General features: G+C 46.1%; 1 protein-coding gene across 2 annotated transcripts in view; it reads right to left on the bottom strand.

The window, feature by feature from the left end:
• The window catches only part of NECAB2 (N-terminal EF-hand calcium binding protein 2), a 66,271-nt gene that overhangs the window by 35,875 nt on the left and 20,574 nt on the right, over window positions 1–9,822 (bottom strand). For both annotated transcript variants that reach the window (XM_031058480.1, XM_031058479.1), the window contains exon 2: window positions 2,633–2,741. Coding sequence is in view for 1 of the 2 variants with exons in the window: in XM_031058479.1 (XP_030914339.1) it covers window positions 2,633–2,741 (109 nt within the window). In the remaining variant the exon portion in view is untranslated. The remainder of the gene's footprint in view (window positions 1–2,632; window positions 2,742–9,822) is intronic.

Below are 9,822 nucleotides of genomic sequence, written 5' to 3'. Positions count from 1 at the left end.
ATGTAATCTCAGTAGCAAACTTTGCTTCGCACACTAAACAAACACAATGGCCAATATTAAAAAAATGGGGAGATAAAGCAGAGTTTCAAAAAAACTTAAAAACGAATAAACTTCTATCAAATAGCAAAAAATCTGTAATTCAAACAGCTTTTGGGAAAGATCAAGTTAATATTGTTCCTACATTCCCCTGTACAATGACAAAAGGAAAGCTCCACTCCACTCCTCTCACTCAGGGGCAGCAGCCCCTGCCAGGCTCCCACAGAACCCATTCTCTGTGAGGTGCCCAAGGCACAGCAAGGGGAGAGCACACAGGGCTTGGGCTTGAAGGACTGTACTGGATGCAAAACTGCATCAAGCAAATTACCCAGTTCATAGTGAAAAACACTTCTGCAGAAGGAAGCCTGGCTCTGAGTAGGTCTTCTGAAGACTAAGGCAGCTCTTGCAGATTACAAACAAGGAATATTTTCCTTGCCCAGCTAGATAAATTTGCTGTAGATGTCTGTGCTTTCTAAATCAATAAACAAGCACCAATTTCATGCAAGGGTTTGACTTGGACGCGCGACCAGCTCGTTGCTTTTCCTTCCAGCCAAGCAGAGCAGATGCTCTGCTGCTCTCTGCAACTTTCAGTCCCTAACAGGTATTGATGGCTCTATCAGCCAGCCTGGCCAAAGACTGTCCCTGCTGGATTGTGGGAGCTGCTCACCAAGGCTCCTTGCCAGCAGCACTGCTGCAGGCCATTTACAAATGGCACATTTTCTCTCTGTCCAGTTTAGAAGACATCCCTTAGGAAGGCTTGGAGAAGCTGCAAATTCCCTACAATCCCCAAGCAAAAACGGGCTGCAATCAAATTTCCCATTTCAAGGAGACCAGAAGAAAGATCCCCACACTCACCCCAAGTGCCTGGATTGCACATGAACCATCTGCACCCTTCCAAAGGCCAGGTGGGCACTGATAAGCTCAGGCAATGCTAGAAATCATTTCAGAACAGAGGCAGGTGAGCACCCAAGTCCCAGAGTCTATTGGGAGCCCATCTGGGAGCATCACCTGGAGCTGGATAAACAGACCCACAAAGCATGAGGCAGCAGCTGTGGAGGGAGAGCTTTTAGAAAGGATGGATCATTCCCAGAGTTTAAGTAATAAGATCACTAAAGTTTCTTTGGTGCAGGGAAAGGTAAATACCAAGCTGGTCTTTGTTATTTTCGACCTTGGAAAACTTTGGGAAGTGCACACATTGAAAAGACATGATTTTGAGAAACCTTACATTTTCTTTGCTCTTGGAAATTCTTCAGCAGTCCCTGTACTGTGTTGATGAGTTTTATTTTGCAGCTGCTGCTTCGGTGCCAGTGCCCTCCAGCACAATCACTGCTTCCCATTGGATCTTTTGGATGGGTGGCAAAAAATGTACCACTCACATGGGCAAAACTCCATCTCCCTGCTGCCAGAAGGATTTATAATTAAGCAGATTATTATTTGTCAATCACTTGCTTCAAGGCTTCTCATTTGGAATTGGATTCTCTTTTCTTTGGCTTTTTGGACAGATGTTTTCTCTCCAGAGGAAAAAGAGTCACACAGGAATGTGACTCAAAGCTGGTTTTCATCTGTATTTTCAAACAGACAAAACCACTCAGGCGTTTGAGGGCAGATTCCTCTGGGAAAGGGAAAACCCAGCAGTGGGTTGTGTCCTGTGTGCTGTGCCCAGGGCAGCTGTCACCTGCTGGCAGGGGGCTCCTACCAGAAATCCATGGCTTTGGGCTGATCCCAAATGCTGCTGGCACCAGGCATGTCAGGGTCTCACAAACACCTCAGACCCCACCAAAGGCAGAGGGGGAAAGGAAACAACATCTGTTAAGGAGTCTGTCAACTTAATTTGGTAGCCTGGCACAGCCTGCAGATGTTTGATGCTCAGGGAGAGCAGTCAGGGGCCATGTTCAGCTCCAGCTTTGATGTCATGTCCAACTAAAGGCACACCTAGAGCCCTTCTCTGCCATCATTTTCCCCGCTGCTGTTGTAGGCACGATGCTGACAGTGCAGGGCTGCTCCTGGTCCAGCCCTCGCTGCCCTGGCCAGGTTTGTGTGCCCAGAGGGGCCCCTTGGGCTGTGGGACCAGAGCAGAGGCCACACATCCACTGTGGTGGCCACAGGGCTTGGGAAGAAGCTCACCTTGGAGACAAAGGGGTTTGTTTCTTTAAGTGCCAGAACAATCACTGCTTGCCAGGGCATTTTTGGGATTGGAAGTGAAGAAGGCATGGTCCAGGTGCAGGGGATGCAGAGACACCACAAAGAGACAGGATAGGTCCGTGCTTAGAGAGATTCACACTGCTGCCTTTTATAGCACAGCAAAGCTTTTAGGTAAAGTGAAAAAGGTAAAGAGGTATTTAAATGCCCACATTAAACTAAGCATCATTTCAGATGCTGTAAAGGCCAGAAAATGGCCTGAAAAACCAGCAGGAAAAAAGAAATCATAATGGCTGTCAGGATAAGACACAAACCAAGCAGAAATGGAGATTTTACAGAGTTTTGCAAAGCAAGCTGCACTCCTGCAGCCTGTGCAGAGCTGAAGCACTGCTGCTGCACACCCTGCTGTGATCCAAATGCTCTGTGAAATGGAAGGGTGTCAGCACCCTGAGCTTACTTGGTGTTGTCTGAGTCAATGGTGTGAAAGAGCTTCTCCAGTTCCTCCTCGTTGAGCGTCCCATCAGAAAAGAAGGCCTGGAACTCCTCCAGGGACAGCTTCCCATCATCTGCAAACAGCAACACAGCACCATTAGGAACAGCAGAGTGAGGGGGCAAGGCTGAAAATCAAGAGTTATTTACAGATTGAAAGTTTCGCGCCAAAATGATCTCCAAGTGCTCCTGCAAAGCTGGCCCTCAGCCAAAGCAGAGCTCACAGGCCTCAGGGTGGGACCCTGCAGCTCTGGCTGGTCCAGAGCACAGGAAGATGCTCCTGGGTATGGATGCAGTGGCCATTGGCAACTGATTGGGCTCTTAAGCCAAAGCATGGCTCAAACCCAAAGAGGAAAAAACTGGTGAGCTTCATCCTAAAACTGAATTACATTTAAGAAATTATGGAGTGTTTTGTCCACCCTATGTTCAAATGATGCAGGATGCTCATTAAGGGACATTTACCAGACAGGAAAAGACCCTGGGCTGGAATTACAACAGACCCAGCATTATCTCTTGCCATCTCTGCATCCTCTCCAGCACAGTCCATGTCCCTGCTCTGGACAGAAATGTTAAATGGGATCTGTTTCACTGATGTGGAAATCTGGCCACAGACTTTCTCTGTTATTTTATATATTGGTCCCAGTGCTCATTCAATACCGGGGCCACTATGGACTCCTTAAATGACTGAAAAGAAAAAGAAATTATCAAATTCATGTACAAGGGGCTAAAAGAAAGCGTCTCACAAGTTTGACTGATAAGGTGACAATGGATTACAGTTAACTGAGAAATCTGGAGCCGTGCTCTGTGCTCTGTGGACAGGAACAGAGCTGGCTGTGAGAAAGCTCCTGTGAAGCTCAACAATTAAGCAACAGGAGAGAGACAAAAGAAACTCTAAAGAAACTTTAATTTATCATTTCTTGTCCAAGCTGCTGACACCACGCTCTGGTGTGCAGCAGTGCCTGGGGCTAGGGGGAAAACTACCCCAGGTCACATATTATTTAAAATCTTTCCATTCATATCCACAGAAGAGTCACAGGCTGGAAATGCTGCCTACTTTGTGGTAGGAGAATGTATCATTTATTATTTAATCAAATCAATAATAAACCCTGCTGTTTCTTTTTCAGGAAATGATGCTAGAGGAAAAAATTATCCAACTCTCCACATACACGTCAATATTCCTTCCCCAAAGCAAGGCTGCTGCTCCTAAAACATACCTACATGCTCCTAAAACATACATCACCCCCCAATCAAAAGCAACCCCACCCCCTCCGAATATAACACAGCCACCCCACTAAAATCCGACCGAACCGACAACAAACCCCCACTATTCACAGTCCCCTCACCAACCAACAACCCTAACGCACCACTCATCACAAAACCCACCACCACAACCAACCCCATCCCAAACCCATAACCAACAACCCCAGAACTACCCCAAGCCTCCGGATACGGCTCTGCCGCCAACGAAACCGAATATACAAACACTACCAACATCCCCCCCAAATAGACCATAACAAGCACCAAAGAAACAAAAGAAACGCCTAAACTTACCAACCAACCACACCCCGCAACCGCCGCCACAACCAACCCCAATACCCCATAATAGGGAGAAGGGTTAGATGCATTGCCAAATGCTAACCCAGTTTCCCTTGCCTGGCATCGACAAATTTAGAACAGTGATAAACTGAGCCAGAGATGCCCATTTAATTGGCAATTATGGAAGGAGCACAGCAGGAGAACAGTCTACAGCAGCACTGGGTGAAGAGGGCACCATTTCCAGAGCACCACAATGGCTACAGACAGGGTCCAGCTGCCTTTATTGTTTTTCCCCATTCCTTCCCCAAAATGTGACCTTTTTGCAGCAGGCAGGGTGCAGAATTGCAATGCACAGCTCAGGGAATGGTCCCAAATCTGCTTTTTTTAGTTTACAGAGCACTAAAGCACCTGCGCTTCAGCAAGAGCCTCTTGCTTGAAGCATCCCCCCGGTGTCCCCTGGAGGTTCACCCTGCGGGGCCATCCTGTCCCTGGAGGAGATACAAAGGCTGTGTCCAGGCAGGAGCCCCATCCCCACCTCTCATCTCCACCTCTCCACGCTGCACAAGAAGCTTTTCCCCCTCAGTGCTCCCATTTATGCAGGATCCTAGCTAAGATCAAGGTTTGGTTTCTTCTGATCCTCACTGGCAATGAATGCACATCTTCAAGCACCAAGATCAAAAGGATGACAGCTTTTCTATCCCACAAGGGCTAAACAATTCTTTATATATAGAACACTTCATTGTAAACCATAAATCAGGGCTTGTTCACCTTCAAACTGTCCTTCCACACACAGGGCAGCAGAAATAAATTCCCAGGAAAGTCACATAAACCAAGTTCCTGGGAAAGAGAAACTGTAAAGTGAAGTGGATTCTTTTCAGGAGAGTACTTTGATCTGAATTTACAGTTTGCTTAACTCTGAAAAACAAAAGGTGTTGTTAAGTTTAAGGCAAAAAATCCACACCTTTTATCTAGTTTATATCTTATAACTTCTGTCTTGCATTTTACTCTTGCTTGATTTGTTTTGCTCTGGGGTTTTGATATATATATATATATTTTTTTTTTTTTTTTAGTAATGTGCTCCAGGATGCATTTTGTCTGCAGTTTCTGAAATATCTGTGTTTGAAACACTGCTCTGACTCCTATCTCAGAGTGTAGAGAGAGAACAGGTAGACAGATACCAATTACCATGACAGGTCAGATCACTGGAAACCAACATGCAGTGAATTTCTGTTGGCATTTAACAGCCTGAAGTAATGAAAAAACCAGAATGATGTAAGGATCTAGAGGAAGAAGGAGGTGACAGTGAGTTTTATTTAATTTTTAATGTCTGGAGACCCCACAGAACTGCTTGAATAAAAGCATTCTGACCCCACAGAATTTGAATAAAAGTACCAATTTTTATTTGCAAGCAGTGCTAGGGACTTTCATCTCCCTCCCAGCCACCAGCACCAAGCACCAGTCAGCTTAAAGCTGATGGTTATTTGATACAAACTGGAATCCTTGTCTGCAAGCACACAAAGCAAGAGCTTTCTGAGTTAGGAGATAATCCTTGAGCTGCATATCTATAATTGTGGGACAGCCTGAGAGCCTGGGTTTCTGGAGCCCAGCAGGCAGAGATGCCTTCAGGGAACCTCAGGGTGATAAGAGGCAGCAGCAGAGAGGGGCTGGGATCTGCCAGTTCAGATTGAACTGTTAAAAAACCCCGGGTGAGGAGGATTGACCACAATGGCAGCACCAGCAGGTCCCCTGGCTGGCAGCTGCTGTGATAAGTGAGAGCTGCTGGGGCACTGTGGGCCAGGAGGAGCCTTATCAGGACAGTCCCAGCTTCTCCTGACAGCAGAAGTGTCTGCACTCAGTAGGGAATGGATAAGACTCCCAGAAAGCAGCTTTTTGCAGAAAGCTGCTGGGTTCAAGAGGTACAAACTCTCCACAGGGACAGGCAGAGCTCAGTTGGTCCAGGCTCACCCCCACCCTGCCTTGTAGAGCTGCTCTGGCTTCTTTCAGCCCTCGGGAGCTACTTCTGACAGGAAGCATAAGGGAAAAAGTGAGATTCTTTGCCATATCCTACTAAACCAAATAAAGTTTCCATCATTTTTAAGATCTAGAGATCTCGGAAAGATCTAGATCATAAAGATCTTAAAATCTAGAGATCTAGATCTACACCAGTATTTGTGATTTTTTTATCTGGGCAACCATACTAAAAGCAGGCAGCCTATTTCAGTGACCCCCTCCCTCCCCTTTAGGCCCAGCACTTGGAGGTAACACCCAGCTGCCAGCAAGGACAAGTGCCACTAACTAGAAATCTCTTCCCTCGCACCGATGGGCTAAGAGATCATCAGGCCACAGCTATCCTGCCATCATTTCTTCCTGAGAGTGCAATCTTCATTTTCCCCTAGCTTTTCAAAATAATTCAATCACAGGCAAAGACCAAAGCAAATTACCAGCCCAACAGAGTTATCAAAGTTAGAACTAACTGAAGAGGGAAGGACATGAGAGAGAGCATCAGAAAGCCCCAACTGGGATGTTATTATATCTCCATTTGCTATCATGAAAATGCGAGGAGTCCAGAAGTGGCTTTTATACCTTCTAACTCACACAATCAAGCTGTTCTCACTCACTAACACAGCCCAGGGAAAAATCAAACTGAGATCATAAATCGTCCAAAGTATAGGAAATCTGGTGGCTGAGTTTCTGGAAGTTCACTCAGTGATACAAATGGCTTAAAGCAAATACAAAATAAGGTCACTGTTCTGAGCCTGAGTTTGCTAAATATGTTTTCAATTACATGAGGTTGAGACTGCTCATATATTTTCTAGATATATTATGAATATATTTTCCAGCTATTATTATGACTGTACTTCATTATTTACTTTTATTGCTCTGTGAGCTCTAAAATGCTCTAAGCTCCACTTACTTGCAAGTGCCCAACAGCTATGGGTAAGTAAATTGGATTTTAGCAGGGTCTGTGAATAAAAATGAGAACTATTTTTTCTTATTTCTTGGGGGTATGCATGTGCAGATACACGAGCCAGCAAGAACAGGGATTGGCTTCCACCCTGAACCTTCCATCCAGCCCCCTCAGAAGCCAGGAGGAGAGACTTCATTCATTTAACCAAAGGGGAATATGGGCTTGAGCTTTCCCTCCTGGGCTGTTGGGGAAAATAACCTCCAGACCCATAGATCTGATCTGGGCAAAGAAGGGGTGTGTTCTCTGCATCAGCCAGCCTGCTCCAAAAATCATCTGCAGCTCCTCACCACTGACACAGGCAAAAAAATCATCCCCCCACTTCAACTGCAGCCTCCCAGGGCTCTGCTGGGGCAGTTGCACTGGGCTGGGAGCAGGGCTGGTGATTGACCCCAGAGCTGGTGATTGACCCCCAGATTGCCCTGGCTGAGGCTGCAGAGCCCCCACAGCCCACGTTTGGGTGGCTCTGCACAACAACAGGGCCACGGGCACTGGAACACAGCCCCTGCCAGTGCCTTTGCTAATGAGATGTAGCACACATCGTTACAAGGAAATTACTACAATTACAGTAATTTTCTCGTGAAAGAAATTTATAGTATGGCTCCATAATTTTGAAACTTAACTAATGCCCAGCACAGCTGTTTTCACAAGGGTCAGTGTCACACCAAGCAGATAACCTGAGAGAGATATTGGTGTTTCCAATGTGGTGAATAATCTCTGTTTGAAACACTCCTGTGCATTTCTAATTCCAGCTGGGAATGCTGGTGGGTCCTACTGGGCAATGCTGGCACAGGAAGGCAAAGGCTGGCACAGAAGAAGACAATTTCACATACAAAGCCAGGGATTGAACTTCAGGATCTGGGGTTTTGCTCACTCATTGAAATACACTTGATAAATGCTTTTCTGTGTGCTGGGCATGATCCCCTCCTTTGCCTCCTTGCCATGAGCACAGTTTTGAGGTGGTGCTTTCCATGTGACCCAGGTCAGCTCCCCTGGCAGTGCCCCCATTCCAGGGCAGGCTGGGCACACACCCACAGCTCACTGGCAGCTGCCCCAGGCAGCTCCACCTCCAGCATCACCTCTGTGCCATGAGCTCATGGAAACCCCTGGGGTTTTTATCTTCCCACAACATCTTTCCTTCCTGGGCCTGGATGAGGCCTTGGAGGAACATCGGGTGCACAAAGCAAATGAAAGAACATCCCTTAAGGAGTCAGCCAGTTCCCCTCCCCAGTCATTCATCCCAGGAATGAAGATCATCTCTTCTTTGGGAATTTGGCTAACCTTTGTCTTCATCAAACACAATATTTAGCCAATTTTGCACTTCTCCTTTCTTCTCCGCAGCACAGGATGAAGTTCTGCGGTAAAACTGAAACTGGGACATACCCAAAATCTGGGAATGGCACTGGATAGAAGGACTGAGGATCCTTTTTGTGACTGGATTTGCCTTTTCATTTCCATTAAAACAGGGAAAAGTGACTTTCATTTCAAAATTACCACATCAGTCAGTATAACTTATTGAGGAATGACTTAAAGCCTGGTTCTTGTCTAGGGTGATGGGAAATGCAGCATGCACCAAGCAGACAATGGCTGGGAATCTTCTCTGTAGGACTTGGACTGGAGAAAAATGGGATTTCCATTGTAGTCAGAAAACTGCACCTCATTCCCATCAGAAATTGCCTGGGCATTAAGCAGTGTCCATTAGCATACCAGAATTTTCCCCAAGCTGCTCAGCTTTTATCATGAAATCAAGCCTTTTGTCATCCTAGAGTTAGAAGTAATTTTGAAATTATTTTTAATGGCAGCTATAGATAGTTATCAAATGCAAGCTGTAGGTAGGGAGACAGGCAGGACTGATACAACACATTTTCTCTCACTATCTTTTGTGAAGACTCTACTTATTTCCCACATAATTCTCAGCCTGCTGTAATGACCTGATTAAATGTGTGTGTGGGGGTGGGGATTTCTGTGCTCACCCATTATATTGAATTTGGACTTTTGATCACAGGTATCTAAGAATGCCTTCCACAGAAATTCCTGGTTGTTTATAAATTAAGTGCTGGAATTAGACTTCCCCAGGGTGTAAATAGCCTGGCTAGGTTCAATGTAATTGCTGCTTAATAGAGGTTACAGCAAAAATCACCCAAAGAGTTAGAAGAGGATTCAGACAGAAATGCCTGCAGCCCACAAAGCTTTCTCCAGCCACCATTTTCCTCCAGAAAACAGAAGGTAACGTGTTTCAGTTTTCCTCTTGCTATCCAAGTTATTTGCTCTCAGTTTAAAAAGAAAAGGAATGTCAAGAGCTGATTTCAGTGCATTTGCTTCACACCTGTAGCAGCACAAGGAAGGCAGAGTCAGCCCCTGCACGTGCTCTGTACAATCGCAAGGAAACCAGAGCTCGCAGCGAGCAACCACCTGGCAAAGAATTCATTTTGAGAGGCAACAGGTGAATTCTCCATGGGTGCCTTGGGCTCCAGCCTGGGCAGCCACGAGGGGCTGGTGGGGAGGCTGTGGGGATGGCTGTGCGCCAGGGTCATAGCACAAAGCAGACCCCTGGGCTATCAACCATAAATAAACAGCATTAGATAAATAAATAAATAATGGAGGGTCCTGGTTTTGGTTAGGATAGAACTGATTTTCTTCCTAGAGGCCGGTACAGT

This window comes from Geospiza fortis, unplaced genomic scaffold, assembly GCF_000277835.1.
Source record: "Geospiza fortis unplaced genomic scaffold, GeoFor_1.0 scaffold97, whole genome shotgun sequence".
Lineage (NCBI taxonomy): Eukaryota > Metazoa > Chordata > Aves > Passeriformes > Thraupidae > Geospiza > Geospiza fortis.
The sequence above is the reverse complement of the archived record's forward strand: the minus strand, read 5'-3'. Positions and strand labels throughout refer to the sequence as shown.